The sequence below is a fragment of the Chroicocephalus ridibundus genome, chromosome 1 (genome assembly GCF_963924245.1).
Source record: "Chroicocephalus ridibundus chromosome 1, bChrRid1.1, whole genome shotgun sequence".
In the NCBI taxonomy this organism is placed as follows: domain Eukaryota; kingdom Metazoa; phylum Chordata; class Aves; order Charadriiformes; family Laridae; genus Chroicocephalus; species Chroicocephalus ridibundus.
The window spans coordinates 213,375,994-213,398,063 of record NC_086284.1 but is presented as its reverse complement, the minus strand read 5'-3'; the positions used below and the strand labels follow the sequence as shown (position 1 = coordinate 213,398,063).

Sequence of the window (22,070 nt, the reverse complement as noted above, 5' to 3'; positions counted from 1 at the left end):
GCGCATCCCCGCGCAGCGCCCGGCCAGGCAGCCCGGCCGCTTGTGGTATGGCTTTTAATTTTTTTTTTTTTTTTCTGCTTTTCCTTTTTTTTTTTTTTTTTTTCCCCCCCCTCTTTGCTTTCCCTCCCCTCCCGTTTGACGTGCGCGGTTTTGGTGCAATGCGAATTATCTCCAGTCATTCAGTCAGGAGGGGCAGCGCCAGGCAGCAGAGCAGCGGCGGGGCTGCCTCCTCCTCCTCCTCCTCCTCCTCCTCCTCCTCCTCCTCCTCCTCTTCCTCCTCCTCCTCCCATTGCCATAACAACAGCGCACAGCCGCTGCGCCCGGTGCCGGCGGGGCCGCACCGCTCCGCACCGCACCGCGCCCGGGAGGCTGAGCATCCCGCACGGGTGGGGTTGGGGGGGCGGAGGGGGGAGGAGAAACAGTGACCTCCCTCCAAAAAAAAAGAATCGCCAAAAATAGAAAAAAAACCCCAAAACCCCCCCAAAAAGGGACTTTTCCGCGGGGTGGGTCTATCAGGGACCAAAGTGACCCCGAGACGGGGGTGCGCGCAGCTGCTGCGCGGGGCGCGGAAGGAGGGAGGGACGGGGCAGCCCCGCGAGTGACTCCGCGGGGGGGCGCGGAGGAGGGAAGAGGAGGGAAAGGAGGAAAGTGGGGGGGGGGGGGAGCAGAGAAAGTTGGGAGGAAATAGCCCAGGAAAAGTGACACTCGCGGAGCCCGCCAGAGCGCGGAGGAAATAAAAGCGGCGGCGGGCAGGAAGTCTGAGGAGGAGGAGGAGGAGGAGGAAGGGGAGAAGAAGAAGAAGAAGGAGGAGGAGGAGGAGGAAGAAGAGGAAGAAGAAGAAACAGCAGCCGCAGCCGCTGCTGCCGCGACAGAAGAGAAAGCAAAAGCCGCACCGCCGGCTCGGTGCTGCCGGGCCCGGCATCCGCGGGGCTGCGCGGGGCTGCGCGGCGCGGCCATGGCCCGGGAGAACGGGGACGGTGGCGGCTCCTGGAAGAAGCAGGCGGAGGACATCAAGAAGATCTTCGAGTTCAAGGAGACGCTGGGGACGTAGGTGGCGGGGAGCGGCTGCGCGGGGGGGCGCGGAGCGGGGCGGGCGGCGCTGTCCCTTCCCCGCGGGGGATGCGCGGGTCCCCCCGCGGGTGGGCGCGGGTCTGTGCGGGGTGTGTGTGTGTGTGCGCGCGTGTGTATTTTGGCGTGTGCACCCATGGGCGCCGCTCCGCGCCCCGCTCATCCATCCGAGCGAGAAGTCGGGGCGATCTGGAAACGGGGAGAAAAATAGAACCGTGGGGCAGGAGCTGGGCTAACAACCACCCCCCCCCAGCCCGAAAAAAAAAAAAAAAGGAAAAAAGGGGAAAAAAAAGTCTTTTAAAATATTCATAGAATGAGGAGACGGGGAAAGGCTTTTTCTTGGGAGTGCAGCTGTAAATAAATGCGGTCTGACTCGACACGCTTCCCCCTAAAGCCGATGGCTGCAGCTATTCGTGGACAGGCGAGCAGAAATAATCGGAGTGGATTGGATGTGTTTTAGCTACGATGCTTAACCGTGGTTGGGGTTTATTTCTGTTATTTATAGTGGCGGGGCATAAAGATTAGTAAAACGTTAGAGGTTTGGTTCTGTTTTTTGTTCCCCCCCCCCCCCCCCCCCCCCGAAGGCTGAGAATAAACATGTGCAGATGGTGCAAGGGAGCGGGGTGCAGGCTGGTGCTTTTTTGGCTGAGCGGGGAGTTTTATTTCTGTTAAAACAAATTTTCCCTTGTAGGAAAATTGTAGAGGTAGAGAGCCGGGAGTGCTGAAGGCGTGTGAGCTGCTGTATGTATATACGTTGTAATTAAACTTCAGTTGTATTGGGAGTGCTCCTCGCCCCTGTGTCCCCCCTGCTTTAATTACAACTTTAAGCATGTCTCTGAACGAAGCGTCGTTAACCCCAAGTAGTGCTTTTCATAATCTGCCTGCCACTTCCAAAATACAGTTGAGCAAGTTTCGACTGTAATATTTCAGTTTCTTTCTGCTTCCAAGCGAGGGCTCTCTATAAACAGAGTATTTCTGGTGCACGGGCGCACTGTTTTCCTATGAACAACCCGCGAGTAAGAATCAGGCTGGTCATTTAATATGGAGGTGGGTCACGAAACTCCGCTGTGACGAGCAGATAGCGTAGCCCTCAGAAAAACACTGACTTAGCAAATCAAATTGAATGTCCGTCCAGGTCTCTGGAGAAGCAAAGTGCAGCGTAAGAGCTAAGTGTTATGGTGTATTCTCATCACCTTCATGGAGTTTTTTGCTGCCAGAATTTCATGCTGGCAGAGATGCGTCCCTGCTTGTCACTTTAGGCGTGCAGTTCCCGTCCTTAGGGTGTTGGGGAGGAAAGTCTTAATGCGAAGAGGGTCGTTAGAGCAGCAGGACAGTTTGCCGTGGTTTCCATTATACAACACTCTCTGTCGCCTTCCCGATTGTTGTGTATGGAGCCATCTGCAAGGGTTAATTTGTGCCACTGAAGAGGTCCAGAAAGAATTAGTGTTGTGGCCTTGATCCGGATCCCACTGCTCTGTTAATGGGAGCAGGTGTAGGTCCCAAGGAAGGCAAAGTTGGTCAGAGTTAATAGTTATGCATATTAGGATGGCTGTTGCAAATTAAATTCATTAAATATGGCCAATTAGTGTCTCAAATTATTAACCATTGTCTGAGCCTCACAGTTGGGTTAGTAAATCCTGATAAGAGTGGAAGCTGTAAAGTTTTGAAACTTAACAGTCAATCAAGAAAGTTTCAGAAAATTAAAATAACTGGATTACAAACATGGGCCTGTATAAAGAAAATAGAGCTGTTCTCTTTTCCAGACCTAGGTATATTAATTACGAATGTATGTGCATTTAACAGCCTACACATCGGTTGCCTTCTGGTTGCGCATTCCTTCGTTTCGGAGAGCAGGCTGATAATTAGGAGATTTGAATCTGAGTTTTGGTTCTGTCCTTGCCCGCCCACCAGCGCAGCACCTGCAGTTCCTGCCAGCTCTGCTGTGACTTACCAGGGCGTGAAACTTCTAAAAAATTGAGGCCATCGCTGCGCAAAGCATTAACGTACCTGTTCCATTCCCACTGGAGGCCGTGACGGTCTGTCTGTTCACGGACTCGAGCAGCAGGTGTACAGGGTGCAGGAGTCCAAATGATGGGACACATTCTTAGTTATTGATAGGAAAGTACTTAAATAGGAATTAAGCAAAAGTCTAAATACCTTTAAAGCATCTGGACCAAAATGTTTTCGTCTGGCATTATTTAGGAGCGGGGATAAAATCTGCTTCCATCCCTTCTGCACTGTAATGCTGAACCGTGTTGAACATCCGTCGGTTGATCTCATCATCTAATAGTTTTTTCTCCAGCATGGGTGGGCCTGGAGCGAAAAACTTGGTGTCTCGGATGAGGTGCACTGGATTAGTGTAGTAGCGCAATTTTGCATTTCTCTGCCACCTTCCATCTCAGGATGCTGAAGTGCTGAAAGGACTTTTAACTGAAGAGCAGCCCTTTTTCATTTTTCAGTCTTAACTGCCTGTGGTAAAATTGGTTAAAAAAAGAAAGGCACTAAACCCCCAAATCAGGGAAGAAAGTGAAAGAGAAACTTTAAAAACATATTTTCTTTCAAGTGCATTGATTTGTGAATGTTGAATCTATGTGTATGCTCTATTAATGATTTGTTCTCTGAAAGGAGTCTTTCATCCGAATAAAAGCTTTTCATCAGATCTTGAACACGGGAGAGTTGAAATTGCTGGAATTATTAAAAAGATCCTAACTCGGTTAATCATTACACCATTTGGGCTTCAAGGAACCTCTAATGAGTACCCAGCTCTCTCTTCCAGAGCTGGAATTAATTATTTACATGTCCCTGTAAATCATGTCCAGCCATGCTGATACTGAAATAGGCATCCTGAATCGGACGTCGCCTCCTGATGTAAGAAAGTAGCTTTTTCCACCCAAAGAATTGTTTTCTTCAGTGGATGAAGTCTGTTGTCTGCTCGATGCTGTTGAGCAATAGTGTTTTCCTAAAGAAATTACCAGCAATGCAGTGGCTGCCTCGGATGGCACTCAAACCTCTATTATTTACTCCGTTCTGTATTTACGCAGTCCCTAAAGTTGGTGGCTGCAACCTCTCGGGTACCAGAGCATCAACTAAGTATTTTGGTACTATTAATCAGGAAAATATAACACGTTCTATAAAAAATATAAATATTACTATATATAAAATATATAAAATGGTCCTGATCCATTCTTGGGCTGCTTCAGTTTGGGGGTGCCTGTCCATGTAGGGCTGCAGTAAGACGGCAGTGAACCACGCTCTGAACACGGAGGTTCAGTGGCCGCCTCTTCTTGGGACTGGCCTGTTCACTACCGAGCCATTGAAAGAGAAGTTACGGACCCCGAAAAAGGAGCTAGGAAGAAATACACAAAGTCAGTCAAGGATGAAATAAGATCATAGCAGCAGGCCAGATCCTCAGCTGATAGAGAGTCCCTTCCAAGTCAAGACAGGTAGGCTTGAGGAAAGAAGAGCATCTCATTTACCGGTTGTCTTTTAAAATTTCCACAAATTCACCTATGGTAGCTCTACTCAATTTGCAGTCTTCACCAGGGAGGGGGATTTCTGCCCCAGCCCTCGGGGGATGTAAAATTTCACAACAGCAGGAATCTGATAAGAATAGGAGTGATCACTGAAATACACTGAAATATAATTTTTTTCTTCATATTTAATTGATACTATGTTTAAGGCATTTTAAAACACAGATTTTTGGTATTCCAAGAAGTAATACGATACACCATGTCTTTCACTAGCCAAAAAGGAAAGCCTCCAATCATTTGGTCTGCCAACACAGCCCCGTGTTTCTAAGGTATCTGTCATTGGGCCTTGTTAACGTTAGAGTTATGCTGAAGTTATCATAGTTAGAAAGGCTCAAGCTTAGTAACTATGGAAATACTGGTGCTGTCCTTAAAAATGATGTGTTAGATTCCCTAAAGCTTAGTAATGATAACATAGGGAGTTGCATGGATATAGCCATAACATAGTAAGAGTCGGGTGGGAAGACAAATACGCTTCAGTGATGCATCCAGTACTTCCCTAAAATACAGTATAGAGAAAACTTAGAGGTGGTTCTGTTTTTCTCAGGGACTTTACAGTAATTTTTGGTTCATCTGTGTCCTGCGTCTCTTCTGTACTCTTAGGTCAGATGATGGGCTCCTGGTGCTCTTCATGACTCTTCTGTGCACCCATACGTGCTCCTTCGTGCTGTGAAATGGAGTCACTCCACGTCCTGCTCTCACATCTGTTTTCTTTCTCACACACATACGCACACATTGTCACAAACTCTTACGTGCCGTCTCCTGTGTTTTTGTCCCCTCACGTCCTTCACGGTATCCTCCCCTGCAGGCAGACACTCAGGCTTTTCATGAGCTGGTCCACCTCATGCTCTCATCTGTTCTTGGTTGCTTAGACCTTCATGGGGAACAAGGCTAAGGGAGGTGATGTGCCTCAGGCCAGGCATTCAGCCTTGACTTCCATTGTCAAGAAGGCTCCAGCAGTAAGGATAGGTTCTGGTGGAGGTGCCCCATGTATTTGAGTTGCCCTGTAGAGAGGAGGTGCTGGGAGGTGCCAATAGGCTCAAGTTCTAGTTGTTTCTGGTCAAAGATCTTCCCTTCTCAACAACTGTGTGCCAAAACCACTTGTGTTGGATTCAACACAATGAATTGTCACTGTTTAGCCATTTAACTGGAGGCATCATGAAAGTTACTCAATTGTTTTTCCCTTCTGATTTTGGAAATTCTCAAGAAGTAAAGAAACATGTTGATATTTGTGCTTCCTCTGGCTCCATACCCCCTGTGAAGACTGAAGAGTTTGTCTGATTTTCCTGTTTCTGCGGACATTACCAGCAATTTCTGCCTCTCTCTTACGACACCCCAGTGAGGCAGCAGTGGCTCTGTTAGAATGCTTCATCTTTTTCTTAGTTCAGTATTTTCCTTTTTTTTTTTTTATTTTTTTAAATTACATTGAAGAAACATTTCACGGTAAAAAATATCTTCAGGGGAGAAAATACAGGGTCCCAAAGGGCTGAAGTTGAGACACACGTTTTCAGGAGGAAGGCTGATGAATGACTGAGGCAAACTACGAAGGCAAGTGGTTCCCATCTCTCCCATTCCATCTGGGATGACTTGCTGGGAGAAATCCATTTTCCATCTGAAAGCTCTCAAGCTTTGTGTAGGAGTCACCAGGGAAGACCTTCTTGCCCATGTTTACAGAGGAAGATGTTTTGTGGTCATTTCTGACCTTAAAATCAGTCACTCTGGGAATCTTACCATCAAACCCAGGGATAATTCACGCTAAGAGGTACCTGGTATCTACAGCACCTCTCTAGCATCTGTGGGAGGAGGAGTGAAAGCTGAGGTCCGGGTATTAATGTTTAACTTAACGCTGTGAAACAACTCAGACGTTTTAGTTTGTGCCCTCCCTATAGGGCAAGCAGAAAAAAATACCATAAGGACTCCTTTAAGGTGACACATTTGTTTTAAAATAAGTAATCCTCTTTGCTCTCATGTGGCATAGTTTACTATCCCGTGTGTTCTCGAAGGCTTAAAAATAATGAGTCCCTGCTATTTGCGAGGTGAATTGTACTGTCTTGTAATGCAGATTATTGGTCTCCCTTGAACAGTTACAGAAAATAAGAGGTTTGAGCATTCAGCTGGAATTAAAATGGGAAGAAAAGAAAAGCAAGGTGGCCAATGGATTTAACAGACCGATGGAGAGGATTGGGAAAAAATCTGCAGCCGTTGGTGAGAAGGGATTTTTGACAGCTCGCCATGGTTTTGACATTTCGTGGGTGTGTTATGGACAGTGCTCATTTGGGGCAACAGTGTAGCATAAAGGTTAATTTTCTTTCATCGTCTAAAAACTAGATTCCAAAATACTCAATAATCAAAGGCTTTCCGGGAAATAAATCATTCTGGGGACACCCAGTTTGCTGTATTGCCAGCTCACATACGCGCTCGTGCTTCTTTCGTGAGCCTTTTTTTTCTGCAAGTTTTGACGCCTCACCTCTTTTTGCCCTGCCGTGCCTCTTTTTCCATCTCTGCTCCCTTTCATGTGCATCTTTGTGCTGCTTGAGCTGCCCGCTGCCGGAGGACACCTGCTGAGCCTCCTGCTTGTGCAACCAAGGAGTGTGCTTGACCTGCAAGGTGACAACAACCCATTTGGGCAGGGTCGGAATAGGGTATTTGAGCTTTTTTCGCCCTTTTTTGCACAGTGCTTAGCACAATGTGATCCTCGCCTAACCCAAAGCTCAGTATAACTACTAGCGAGGACTTCTGTATAACCAATATCAACTCCACAACTGCTCTTTGTGCGGATGTGAGCTGAGGGCAAAGCATGCCTAAAAATATTGGTATTTTTTTGCCAGCCACAGAGGTAGGTGACACCCGACACCTCACAACAAGCAAAACGCAGCGGGTCTGAAGACCTGGTGGAGAGGTAATGGGTGGAGCAGAACCCAACTCTTTGGAGTCCTATAGTAATCCTTTAACCAAAAGTCTATTCTTCCCATCACAGCCACAACACAGTGGGTGTGAGAGCCTTCTTCGCCGCCGCTCCCGCCATCTGGAGCAGCCTGGCGGCTTCCTTCACCCTCCATCTGCTTTCACATAGGAGCCGAAAAACCTCTTTATGTATTTTTTCTTTCCTTTTTGTCTCTTTTTCTCTCTACCTCTGTGGTTGACCTGAGTTATTTTTGTTGCCCCTCGCACGTGATTCTCCTGACTACGTGCAGAATGTCGGTCGGAGTTATTTAATCCTTTCAAGCATCCAAGGATACAATTAATATTGAATAAAGTTGTATTGTTTTGGTTTGCTTGACAATAACAAGCATTTATAATAGGATTCTGAATTTGTTGCCAGTAATGGTATTCACTTAACCGGTGAGTCACAGTTTATATTCATGATTACTTAATAGGACCTAATTTTCTAGTCATTTTAGATAGCATGAAAACAAGTTGGAGCTAAACGGGTACTGTTAGTAAACAGGTAATGAGTGAAAGGAGGGATAAAAAGTTCCTTGGGGCAGCGATCTGTCATTTTCGTTGGAATTCAAACCACCTTGCGTTTCAGCGCTTTTCTGTAAATAATAATTAACAACAATAACAATAATTTGCAAACATATGTGTGTGATTGGGCTGCTCTTGAATGACAAATAGCTTAGCAATCAGAATATTTCTCCTTTCTAGAAATCATACTGTTCCTTAAAACCTTTCTGTCAAATCTTAACACTGATACGTTTTTTTTTGTTATCTGACTTGGCGGTTCCTATAATTTTCCTCTGAATGTTGTGTCAATCATTTTTTAAAAAGAAAACTATAAATAACAGATTGTTAATAAACTTTTCAAGGCCTTTCAGTGATGTTTTCATGTTGAAAGCTGTGTATTGAGTTTTGCGCCAGAATTACTCACCAAACAGATTGTATGAGGTTAAATTAAAATAATACTCTCTAAGCAGAATTTTTTGGCTGAGTGAAAAAGCTTTTTTTTCATTATTTTTTTTTAACACTGGGTGTGCTGAGGAAAAGCTATTGGGAAGCTCTCTTCTGGATCTGATCTGTGTGTAGAACAGCTGAGCGCAGGGCTGGAGATCCTCTGTAACAATAGATGACTGATTTTGCTTGCTCTTTTCACCTTTAAAACATCAACAGTTTTGGACAAGTGTACTACATCACCATGAAGATAGTTCTTAAAATACCTTTTTCAAGGGTCAAAAGGGGAAGAAGGACGTGAGGGAAAACATGCTGGCTTAGATGTATTGAGGATTTATTTCGATTTTTGTTTTAATTTTCTTATATTCTTATATTTCTTAATTGGAGATAAACATTACAGTTTCAGTCTACTTACAGTTTCCAGGAGGAACAAAAGGGAGGTGCTTTTAACGATGTAAACAAACACGAGCATTTGCCATCAGCAGCAATAGGGTGCAGCACCTGTGGCCTCTCTCCCCTAGACCCTTTGGCTTTCTGCTCACCGTGGATTCTTCTCATTGTCCTGCTCTTAACCCTTTCCCTGATTTAGGTTGAATATTTAAAGGTGTGTTCTTTCAAGCCTGAGCACCCAAAATTTGGGAATTACATCTGATGCTCTGTTGTCAGAGTACAGAGGACCTAGAAATCGCATCTGTGGCTGATGGGAGTGGAGCGAGGTGAGGACCCGTGGGAAGTCTGAGGTCTGGGAGCCTTTAACCTCCATATTTGTTTTGGTGAGGGTTGGTGTGGCAGTTTGGAGAGTAAGGAATCATAGAATCATAGAACGGTTCAGGTTGGAAGGGATCTTAAAGACCATCTAGTTCCAACCCCCTAGTTCCACAAGGATGGAAATTCCTTGTTCATCAGTGGTGGGGTGTGAAGGTTTACCGGTCTCCCTAGGAGCTCCAAAGGAAGGGTTCCTCAGACGTGGCAGTGGCAGGTATCTCCCTTAAGAGGGTACCACTTGGTGCTGTGGAGTCATCCTGTGATGTTGGTGTGTTTTAGCTCAGCAGTGGGTTTAAAGCCTGCCTGCTGCCCTGATGACACGTGCATTTGAGAAATGTGGCCACCCTTCTCCCACCAGCTATGTTACTGATTGCAGAAATGGATGGCTGTCATGGTTTTGGCCAAATGGGCCAAGGGCCAGGGACAGATGCTCCCCCCCAACCTCTCGCACATGGAGAGAAGGAGGAGAGATAAAGAGAAACTTATGAGTTTAGAAGAAACTAAACTACTTTAATAAAATATTAATAATAAAAAGGAAAATAAGGAAATAGATACAGTATATACAAAACCATATTAAGCTCCCAGGATGACGTCACCAGCAGGCACTGGGGAAGTCCCAGACTGGACTCAGCGACGGGTGGGAACTTGATTCAACAGATGGAGTCAGCAACACATGGATCGGGATCAAAGGCACATGAACAGACAGGGTCCTCCTTGGACATCAGCCATTGAAGGGAGAGCATTGACCCTTTGATCCCTCAGCTTTTATACTGAGCATGGGGCAGATGGGATGGAATACCCCTGTTGGTCAATTTTGGGTCCCCTGTCCTTTCTGCTCCTCCCTGCGGGTGGGACCCCTCTACGGCCCTCCGCTTCTGACCCTCCAATGGGGCAAATAACGAACTTAGCTGACCTTGGTTGTTATAGCAATGAGTATAAGCAAGAGCCTTTCTGCGTACCAGTACTTGGCACAAACTGTAAACATTGGTCTTATCACTCTGAGAATGAACCGTTTTAGACACAACGTGCTGTTAATTCCAGAGAGTTAGAAGAGGTCCAGCTAAGAAGTAAAATTACTGAACAGAAAGTTGGTTCTGTTTTACCTCAAACCAGGACAATGGCCTTTTGAGGGTAGAACAAAATAAAACAGCATAGCCACTTGTGGTTAAATGTAAAGATTTGCAAAGGCAGAAAAGCCGGTGTGTGTTTGAGGGTTGGACATTGGCAAGTGAAATATCAAGGGTCTAAAATATTTTGGGGTTTTATTACGATGCCTTTTATTGGCCTCAAATGAGGCCAGGCACTGTTGAGCTAGGAATATTACAAACACCAGAGTAGAAGACTGTTCGTACCCAGAAGAATTTATAATCTAAATAAGTAAGACAAAAATGCTAACACTGTTTTGTTAAAGACAAGAAAATGTGTCACTTGTAAACCCAGAGCTGAGCCTGAATCTTAACTCCAGCCCCATGCAGTGGGCCGTCGTGCTTCTTTTAATAGCGGGCACTGTGTCAGCACCGATGTCTTCAAAATGTATTTATTTATATATGATTCACCCAGGGTCATCACATATAATTAGTTTTTACTAGTTAAGGCTTGAAGATGCAACGTGTGTCTGTATGCTGTTGGGAACAGCGCGGGCGCTTTATTGCTGCGTTGTTTCACAGATGCTCAGAGGAATCGAGGTCTTCCCAGAACTATAAAGAGCTGGAGCAGACCAGGTGGTTCTTGGGGTGATGTGGGATCATTCCTAGTGGGATCCCATCCTCCCATCCCGGCTTAAATAATTCAAGGGACCGGGCTTCAACCAGGCTTCAACTTCCCAACCAAACTCGTCAGCTGTGGCCCTGCCGTTCCCCCTGTGACGGGCAAGGACTGAAATGAGGGAAACCATTGGAGGAAAAACTGGAAAAAAAGGAAAGCACATAGAAGAACCCAAACAACATAGAAGGGAGCCAGGCTGGGGGGAGAAGAGCACTTAGAGGATTTGCCTCCATGTGGAAAACTCCTCTGGGGAAGGCACAGGTTGCTGATCAAATTCAGCCGTAGTTTGAGAGAGACTGCCGAGCATCCCTGGATAATCCTTTTCTGTTATGTTGAGTTGGCTTGGAGATTTCCTCCCCCCTGCTCGCTCTTGTCTTCTGCTGCCTCTCAGCGTAAGTAAATCAGTACAATATGCCCAGCTGTGAAGCCTGCAGCGTTTTGGAAATTTCAGGCACAGCAGAGTGCTTGGTGTGTGCTGTCGATGGCAGAAGATGCTGTGAACACATTAAACTTGTCTCGTGCTCCCGACCCTGTTTTCTTGCACGGTACCTGAACAATTTCAAAGGCTTCGTCTTTTACTTCGGGACATTTTGTAGCTGGCTCCTGAGATATCTAAAAGACTGTCTCAAGCTCTGGGATCATCATCAGCCTCACACCTCTGCATTAATGGGATTTCTTGCCATAGGGGTGTAATTAATTTGTTCAAGAGATCCAACATTTTTTGAGGGGAAAATCTGACACTGTTGAGCTTCTCCATGGCCTGACGATGATCATCGTAAAAACACTACCTCCTTCTCTGAGTCCAAGCCATGGTGTTTTGAGACGCCTTCCCTAGCATAATTACATAGCAACCTGAACACTGCAAAGCAAACAAGCTCTCCTTCCCAACATAAAGTGCTCCCAAACATAAACCGCACCCCCGCCCCCAAAACCACCACAAAACCCCCTCCTAGAAGACTGCTGCACATGTGTGCCCTTCTTTAGGGAGAGCAGAGGGAGTCAGACAACATGTGGCTTGTTAGCCAAGTTGCTTGCACCATGAGAAGATGCTTAGATAAAAACATTTATGGAGCAGAATAATTTTGTGACTCCTGTTGGCCAGATGACCCAGGGGTACAAGAGGAATAAGTTAAAAAGAAGGGAAATGTCTCTTGTCACAGATTTGACTTACGGCTTATGCTTTTTAGGAAGCAGTAGGCTATATATTTAGACGTCAGGGGAGAATGTACCAAGAAATGAGCTGAAAAAACCAGGGTTCTCAAAAGCACATAAATACTGGACATACAGGTAGGGCAGGCTGCAGGGAGGCTTCTGCTCTTGGGTACGTCGAGGTGTGTCTGGAGTAATTTTACTGACTAATTTTCCTGGCCATAGCCATGTAATTTATGTCATGGACATAAATCCTAGGCTCTTAAGAGAAAGCCCCTGAAAAAAAAAAAAATCTTGCAGAGCTTTGTAGGCAAGTCCATTGAATGAGTTTCTTATATTTTGAATGGAAAGAAAATAAAGTGATTCTAGGATTCCCGAGTGACAGCTGAGACGATTTGTGTCCAGAAAGCAACCATGTGCCCTTCTGGCACTGCTGAAGGAGAACATAATGAGCAGTAAAGCTGAGAGAATGATCCGCCCGCAGGTGAGTGGAGCTGCCCTGGGGGAAAGCCAAGAGGGAGAGGTCTGGGGCAAAGCAGAGCAATGGGATTCAGCTACAGGTAAATGCCAAGAAAGACTTGTCTAAGTGGGGCGCTTTTAGCTTAATTGACTCCAGAGGCAGCTGCGTCCCCCTCCTCGTTCATGAGAGACACAACCGCAAAAATTCACAGACATGGGTCCTTTGGACAGGACAGCTCGTGCCCTGCACCAGGCAACTCTTCATCATCGTCAGTCAAAGGCCACTGAAATGACCGGCAGGTTCAGTGCCAGAGTTTGCTCTGGAGACGGTGTGATGCTTTGACACCTTTATCTTGCATTGCCGTGTGGTTATGATGAAGGTGTAGGAGCCCTTTACATACATATAAATAGATATAGTGTATATGTGTATGTATATATATATAGTCTATATATACACACACATTAAAAATACTATTTATATAGTGATATGTAGTGATATATAGTGATATATAGCGATATATAGTGCTAGTTTCTTGCCACAGAGTATGTTGTTTGGCATCATTAAAACATGCATAGAGAATAACCCATGCCATTTGGTAAAAACTGTTTAAAAGCATTGTGAACATTGTTAATTTGTGCTGTAGTTTGAATTTCTCATCTCGTTGGGGTTACATTTAGATGAAATAAGGAAAGTCATGCCTGCTTACATCAGCTGAGTTTCATTATCCCTAATAAAGGATCTAATCCAAAATGCAGTATGAGGATATCTGAAGATATCTTTGGTGTTTGTCCTTGGATGCAGACTGGTTTTAGCTGATTTCTAAATGCCTTTGTCTGTGCAGTGACTTCTTGACAGATGTTTTTCTGGTGCCTTGTTGCATCCTTCCATCTACTGAGATAAGATTTGGGTCCGACCAATGGCTCTGTGTTTCTGCTCTTGCTCACCAGTGAGTTGCTTTCAGTGATGGAAGGGGGATGGTGGCTTTTTCCTGCTCTGTCACCTTTAACAGAAGTGACTCTGGTCGTGCTCCACAGCTGCTGAAATACGTAGCGTTTGACCTTGCTCAGTTTGTGACCGGAGACCGTGGAAAGCCCTCAGAGGTGGTCTTGGCTGTGTGGTGTCCCCCGTGGCCCTCCAACTCCATTTCTGAGACACTTCTCGTAGGTCCTCTTAAGTATCAGAAGGAAAATGCTCACTTTGCCTAAGATTTCAACAGGAACTGCGTGGTGCCCCCTCGTTCATTTAGCTAATGGGAGTGAACGCAGTCAAATAAGTAGGAGAGTGGTGGTTCTTCCCTCTCCTCTCCTCCTCCACCTCCACGTTACCTCTGCGATGCTGAGTCACTGCTTTCCAGCTCCTGTCTTAGTCCTGCACAAAGCCCTCCAGTGGGTGCAGTGCTGTGGTCACATCCCGCAGGTGTGCACAGCTGGAAGCACAGCTGGAAGGCAGCAACGCGTCTTCCTTGGGGTCAGTTAAGGGCTTTATTTGTTTAGATAAAGCACCCTTCAGGGGGGTAAATGAAGGCTTTGGGGAGCAGATGGAGTCTGTTAGAACTTTTTGGGTGCAAACTTGACTGCAGCAAGCAGAAGGTGAATCAGCTAACATTGTGCTGGGGTCAGGAGGTCTGTCGCGGATAGCCTGGAGGATTCCCAGCCGTAGAAGGGGTTCTCGAAGTATCTTCACTGACCACGTTTAGCTCCGGTCTGCACCACTGCCTGCAGGGTGACGGGAACTTCTTATTGCCTTCTGCTGCTGTATGGTTATGGCTTGCAAAGTCATGTCGATTCAAATCCCACCCTGCTAACATCGTTGTGGCGGTGGGTACATTAGTTTCCGTAATCAACTCCCTTTTCTGCTATTATTTAAGCAATACCCCTAGGGTCGTAACGGTGGCTTAGATATTCTGGTGCTTTAACACTAAGGCAAAATATGGAAGATAGGGAAATTGGTAGTAAAAATATTTATATAAAAAAGGTTTGGTTTTGGAAGGTGTCTGCAAAATGTCTTCCTAGAGGTCTCCTTTTGTGTTGGCTTAGCACTGTGAATAGATCTTCCTGAAGTCAGAGGGTAGCACACAAAAGCACACCAGGCCTGTTTCTCTTCTGATTTTCTCTTAAATCATTTGTAGCAGCGCAAAGTGAATGTAAAATTCTGCCTTTGATGTGCACAGCTTGGAGGTTTTCCTTTGGGAGTCAAGAAAAGCTTACGCTCCCCAGCAGCATGCTGGAGCAGCAGCATTTTCTGCTCCTTACGCTCAGGTTTCAGACGGCAATATAAAGTTACAAGGCTGCGGAGGAACAGGTTGCGGTTCCAGGATGGAAGAGGAAGGGTCTGCGCGCGTCCCGCGGGGTGGTTCGTGTCTTCTGCCAGCCCAGTTGTGTGCAGGGATGTGCTGTGAATTTATTTAATGAAACGATAGAGGTTAAAAATAGTCCTCCAAAAAGGAGGTGGGGGAAGGGGAGAAATACAAAGTACAAGAAGTTTTATTTCTTTTCATTCCATAGAGGCTATAAATCAGCAGGGAAGTCAGTTGCATTTTTTTTCCCTTCTGTCTTGCGTCATTAAAAAATCATCAGCCACTATGCTGAAATGGTTTGCTAGAGCCACTTCGCCAGGAACAATTTCTGACTGAGAACAATAAAAAATCGGTAGATGCCAGGCTGAATTCATGTGTCAGCGGTTGCTGAATTCAACTTAAGAGCTGTAAATGGAACCAATCATCATTTCTTAATGAGATATATGAGAGCGAAGAATCACAATGCTTGAATAATCTGTCACATCTCTATCAATGCTGCTTAAGCAATTATTCAGTTTGTTCAATGGTTTGACAAGGTAACATGACAAAATCAATTTACAAAGCAGATTAAATATAAATATGCAGTGCTTTTTTCCCCAGGAATGTCATTCGTAAAGCCTTATGTTTTTTATCCTTACAATCCCTACCCAGTCGTCTGTTTTCAGTGGTACTGCTTGGATGAAGTCCTACATGGCCCACAGTGACATTAGTCACCAGATCATTTGTCATTTATCCATCTCTGGCCTAATGAGACTGTCGTCTGGGCCTTGGTAAAAATGAATGATGCATTCCTCCAATATACAGTGTAAGTATGTTTTTCACTTAGTGCTAAAGCTGTATTTGTCCAGGGTCCTCTAGGAAGCCTGGCCCTCAGCCCTTATTAACGCCTAATGTACATCTTTCTGAATATTTTATTTGTTTGGCAGCAAATGCAGGAGGAATTTGGTATGAGTTCCCTAGGAGCTAAATAGCAAGTGTCGTCCACGGGGGTGATACGATCATCTGTTTTAATAGCAGACCTTTCATCACGCTGCAATGGACTGTGACTGGGATGGTCCCGTCCCTGTTTGTAGCGATGGGTATCGTCTGCAGCAAACCACCCATAACAACAGGTTACAGGGACCGTCGCAGTGCACAATAAATGCCTTCTTCAGCAGCAGGACTTCACTGGTCTTCCCCTTTTCTTCCATAAATGAGTCCCCATCCTTTGAATGTGCTCGAGTGGCACGGTGTAATGAAGCTGTGGCACACAAGAGGGAATTTTGCACCTCTCATCTCTGTGGGGAACTCAAGATTGTAAGATTTTGGTTGAAAAAAATCCCCGTACAAGTAACTCTGGGATTCCCTCAGTCCATTTGTGTTTTATATAGTCTACAAGATGCCGTCGATGTACCTGGCTGCGTATGTCATTATGCCTGTAATGTTGTATGTCACTGGGTTCTCAACAGAGATGTCGTAAACAGCTTTTAGGGAACCGTGAGCACTTTTCTTTTTATTTCAGACAAGGCGACAGGGTTCCCAGCAGCCTTTTAAATATGCCAGGGGATTGTGTCATGGAGGAGAACAGTATTTCTTAACTTATTGTTGCCATATGACTCCCATTACTAAAATTTCTAGCAAATCACTCTCTTTACAAAATCCGCGATACAATAAACTCACATGCTTATATTTTTGCTACGTTTATGCATGACATATGGACTTCCAGTATCTGGTTACTCAGTTTCTGCTCAACGTCTTGTATTTTCTGGTGACTGCTGAAGAATCTGAGTACATACGGTGTTTCCTTATCTATTATTGGTGTGGCTGCAGCCTTTATCTTGTGGTTTGTTGGCTAACTGTCAGATACTCATGGCTTCATTAAGAAACAGATGTACAGGTCTACACTTTGTTTTTGTAGCTGCACTTTTGACATATTGTAAATGTCCTTAATTGATTTTGTTCAGGATAATACCATCTGCTGGCATCTGTTTCTGCTGTGGCTCTTGCTGAATACTTGTGTGTATCGTGGTCTTTAAGGACAAATTACAGAGTTTCAGCGAGGCATTATGTTGATTTTTTTCCTGAAATAAATGCGAGCAGAATTTGAGTATTGGATGACCTTATAATTACATAATTTAATATCTGGATTAATACAGTTTATTCCAAAGGGCATGTTTCAGGCAAGAATTGGGCCCTGTGTCCCTGTCGATCTCTCATAATTTATTGTTGGCGGGTCTGCAAATGTATCGGAGCTCCCAGACTGGGGGAAAAGCAGCCTTTGGCTTTATATGTGACTGCCCTTGATCATGGAGAGATGCGGAATAAACTTAGATCTGCCTGAAGCTTTGACGTGAAACTCTGTCTAACACACAGTCAAGATAAGTCATCTTTCGAACATCACTTACTGTATCTCTAACATTGATGGGCTTCTTGTCAGCTTTTAACATCGCCAAGTGTGTTCTGATATGAAGCTTTTTGGTGGCAAAAGCAATACTGGACAGGCGCTGGATGAGATGTCTGCTAGGGATGGACGTAGGAGAATGCGTGCTGTCTCCTGAGAGTCCAGAACAAAAATCCTCCTTTTTGTGTAGCTCACTGTCATGTTGGCTTTATCTCTCCATCCTCAGCTCAGTCCTTTTTATTAGATAGCATCAGCATTTATGGTAAATGTTATGGCAGTTGCCGTGTCCATGTCTGAACTGTGAAATGCAATAGAAATTCCATTTTCCAGCATTTTCTGTCTCTGGTCATGACAAGTGCAGGCAAGCGTCAAAAAGTATCTAGGTCGGGATTTATCTGTAGTGGCCTAACTCTGCTCCCAATAAAAATAGTGAGAGTTGGCCTTTGATGTTGATGAACCAATTTTGAGACACTTATGAAGTCTTTTCCTCTCTCCCCACTGCTCACATGCGGCGGCGACAGGGAGGAGAAGGGGGGTCATGCAGGGAAATGAGAGTCCTCCAAATACCATTGAAGACGTGGAGATGGGCGCGCTTAGTGTTTTAATAGCAGTGGGTCACCAGTCTGAAATACGTGGTGTCCCAGCAGGGCTGGATTGTCCTTGAGCTGGAGTTGTCTTTGTGGTACTTCATACGGGGAGGATTCAGCAGAAAATTTAAATATGGAGCGTCTTACTGGCCGTGCATGAGTATTAGAGCTCAGATGAGGGTAATTGCCAAAGTGCAGATTCTCCTTTTACTTTGCCAACCAGTTTCTTTGGCCCAGTGTCCTTGCTGTTGCTGTTCTCCCAGTATTGGTACCCCGGTATTGGTACCCCCGTACTGGTACCTGCAGCTGGTCAAAGGTCAGAAGTCAGACTTCGGAAAGTCCCGAGCTTTGGAGATGATGTGGGCTAGCGGTAGAGGCATTTATTGGGTGGAAGAGCACTAGATAACGATTCAGGAGACTTGGATTTCATTTCTGACTGTGCCACTGGCCTTTTTTATGACCTTGGAAATTTGCAGCATCTTGCTGTCCTGGTTTCCCCATCTGTGAAACAGTCACCGACCCAGTTTATAACTTACTTTGAGACCTAACTAATTAAAGCTTGGTATGCGAGATGTTAAAAATGTACTATGTAAGGTGGTGTTTTTGTCATGGTAATATGGTAAGAATCTCCCCTGTTGTATCTAAGTATGCTGGGAATTTGGCTGCAATGCTGGTGTTTTGCACATGATGCTTCTGCAAGAACACGCTCCCTTTCCTAAAAATACCACTGGCTCCAAAAAGAGGTGGACTGCACCACTGCAAAAACACTAGAAGTGGGACAACAGAGTAAACCCAACTGAAATGCATTTTGTTTTCTGAAACTGTTGTGTTTCTTCCAGCGTGCTGGGAATCCCGGCAGGGCAGAAAGGCTTTCCAGAAATGTCTCTGAGCTCTCCACTCCAGCCTGTTATCTAGTATTGGTTCACTGGCGGATGGACATCAGGGAGACGACTGGAAGGAACTGTAAAGCTGTGGGGCAGTTTTCCCCTCCTGTGCAATCCAGGTTATAAGTGGGATTCAGAAAATAACACCGGTTTTAGCATCATACTGCCAACAGAGTGGGATTTGCAGAGCAGTGGGTAAGGATTTGTGCTGCCCTGAAGAGCCCTCCGGTGATGAGACAATGCGGTCTTGCCTCAAAGATACATCTGTAGCACTAGTGATGTGTTAGTTATCTGTTAATTACATTTTTTTAATGTCTAACAATGTTTATGCCTCTTGAAAATCAGTTCAGTAACTGCAGTCGGCATGGCGAGTAGCTATGGTGATCCTGAAGTGATAAGCTTTTTGAAACACCTTCAAAAAACAATTAAAGCAATTGGAGGAATGTCTTCAGTTCCTCGTCCTCGTGGGAAAACAAGTGGTACCTGTGAGATGCAACAGGAATAGAGTTGTGTTTCCAGTCACTGCAGAGTTACTGTGTTAAAAAGCCTTTTTGTAGGCAGAACGCATTCAGTTTTTTTTCTCTGATTCTGGGAAAAAAGTAAAGCTAATGCATAAATTGGGAAGCAGGCATTCATTTCAGCTGCGTGATTTAGATCTGCTGGGGAAGGCTGCCGCTGTAGAGCATTTGGCATGCATCAGAAAAATCTCCAAGTCTAAACAGTTTTATTATGCAAAGTTATATAGTTGGAAGGTAAAACACTCTGTCTTTTTCCACTTTGAAGAACAAGCACCAGCTGATGGATGTCCTGTCATATTTCTCGGGAGCTTGCAGGGAAGGTGAAGAGCTGTTGGTCTCACTCTTCAACCTACGGCTGCTATAAGCGAGGAGCCCTGGGGGAAAAGGGTGCTCAGCCGGGCGGCGGGTAGGAGAGCAGCCCTGCTCAAGAAACCGTGTGGGTATTCTCAAATAATGTGTTGCAGGAGGTGTGATTTAGCAAACCGCCGGCGTCTTCCTGAATTAGGGTCCCAATATTTGGATCTTTCCATTCAGATTTTATTAGCCCAGCTTTTTACTTCTTACAAGACGCTTCCACTGCTCCACTAGCAAAGTACACGACGACTGCACTTTTACATGAGCGTAGAGATTTTCCTGGAGTGAATTTTCCTTAATGATTTAAGGAAAATCACAGTTCACTAAAGCATTTATTAAAGCTTCGCTCTGTTTAGTGCGTCATTAATTTGCTTATGCGTACTGCCATGTGGGCTTACCCCCAAGCGCACGCTAAAGTCCTATTAGAGGCGTGAAGTCAAAGGGACTTCAGCAGGAGCCAAAATATTAAGCACTTAATTGCTTTTTCAGTAGGTATGGACTGCTGAAAGGTGACCACGAGCAGTCTTCCTGAGTGGTTGCCCTCTGTATTTCTGTACATTTCTACATAACGTGAGGGACCAGGTTTACAATCCCACCCGGAGTTCACGGCAGCAGCTGTAAAAGCCCATGGGTTTGGGTGGGAGACCTCTCTAGCCACTGCAGCTGAGTAGGATGGGAGCTGTGGATCAGACCTCAGCCCTGCTGGGACACCGATGCCAACAGGTATCACCTCCGATTTGCCCAAATGAGGCAGCCCTGCATCTGGTGGGGACGCCTGGCCCTCGGTGTCCTGCACCCACCCGGCACTGAGACTCAATGAGTGTGAATCAGAGCCCTGGTAAGTCATGTGTAAAACATCACCGCAGAAGTATCTTGGCAGGGTGAGAGGGAAAAAACTTATTTAGCTTAGCGCTCTGTTGATGCACCATAAATATTTTTCTCGATTCTATAAAATCTGCAATAAGGCAACACCATGAAATGCCCTCTAAAATGTAGTAAGAAAACTCAATATATTAATAGGTTCCTGTTTAATCAAGCAATCCTTTAAAAACAAAATAAACTCTGAGTGCTCAGAAAAATAACTTCCCTCCATCACAGGCAAAGGAAATGTGTTGTTTTTTTATTTTTGGATAGCTTTAGCTTTTCTTGGAAAAGGACTGTAGCAGAAAGTATAACCCAAGGCGATAAATTGGGCCTTGAATGAGAACAATTTCTTGCATGTAATTTGGGTTTATTCTCATCTGAGGCTGTGCTTTAGGTGGACTGTATATAACTTGGTGGTCTTTCAAAATCTTGAGGAAGTACAAGAAAGGACACATTATCTCTTCACCTTGTGCGTTGCAGGATCTGCAGAGATCATGAAAACTACTCCTTTTCCAGACAAATCTGCTCTTTCCCAGGAATTACTGTTTTTTTGAAGACAGTAAAGATGCTGGGTGGGATTCACTGCAGCTACAAGGGTTGGCTGCGTTTGCCTAAATTTAGGCATTCAGTGTCATTTAAGACGTCCTGGGGTATCTAAAAAAGCCACATCAAGCTGGGTGCTCCTGGATGTGCTGGAGTTGAGCACCCTGTGGGACCTGAAATTTCGGTGGAATAGCAGTGAGGGTCTTAAATGGCATTAAATGACATATAGGTATGGTATTACCTGTAGGCAGCTCAGTAGCATCCTTGGACGCTGACATTTGTGTCCTGAGATGAATGGATGAGCAGAGTCCCTCATGACTGTGGGGGCTGGTGGAAACACCTCCTCAGCTGAAACCGGTCCAAGATTGACATAGACCAAGAGTTGTTGCATCGGCGTGGGGGAGCTGATCTACTGGTTTGAGGAGAGCTGGGCTGGGCGAACATAGTTCATAATATAAAGAATGCCATAAGGGTTTTTTCCTGCTGGTTCACGGTCTTGCAGGTGAGAGCAAACATTTAATAGCTCTGGTGCTCAGTTGCAGGTGATTAATTAAGCTGAAATTAGGCCAAAGGTATCTCAAGCTGGGCTACCTCAATCAACAGGCAGCTTGAAAATGTAGGTATGTGTTTTATCTATGTTCTCGCATGAGAAAACTGGTTGTGTTTCATGTTTCTGATCTTGCAGCACGTTGCTGGGACTATTGCTAGGTAATTAAATTCATGGCACTTTAGCTCGTGCGGGATTGGGTCCCGGGGAAGGGATGGGTATAGCAGCTTCTTCTTTCTCGGTTGGATCTAGTCCTTTTATTGTATGTAAAATCTTCCACAAAATAATGCCGGCAAAAGTAAAAATTATTTCGGTTGCGTCTAATTTTATTCTCTTCGCTTTTTTTTTTTTTTTGCTTCACTTGCCAGATTTCCAATTTTCTCTGGAAACTTAAGACAACCTTTTTCAGTCCTCCGAGGGTGGCAGTAACACCGGTCTCTCTCCCTGGTTTTGGCACAAATAAGACGTTCCTT

The 22,070-nt window shown here is 45.1% G+C and overlaps 1 protein-coding gene across 3 annotated transcripts in view; it reads left to right on the top strand.

Annotated features, from left to right (window-relative positions):
- Positions 1-670: 670 nt before the first annotated feature.
- The window catches only part of CAMK1D (calcium/calmodulin dependent protein kinase ID), a 235,676-nt gene continuing 214,276 nt past the window's right edge, over positions 671-22,070 (top strand). For 2 of the 3 annotated variants that reach the window (XM_063323613.1, XM_063323612.1), the window contains exon 1: positions 671-1,047. In XM_063323613.1, coding sequence (XP_063179683.1) covers positions 956-1,047 — 92 coding nt within the window. In that variant the 5' untranslated portion in view covers positions 671-955. The remainder of the gene's footprint in view (positions 1,048-22,070) is intronic. The other variant, XM_063323614.1, reaches the window with a different exon arrangement.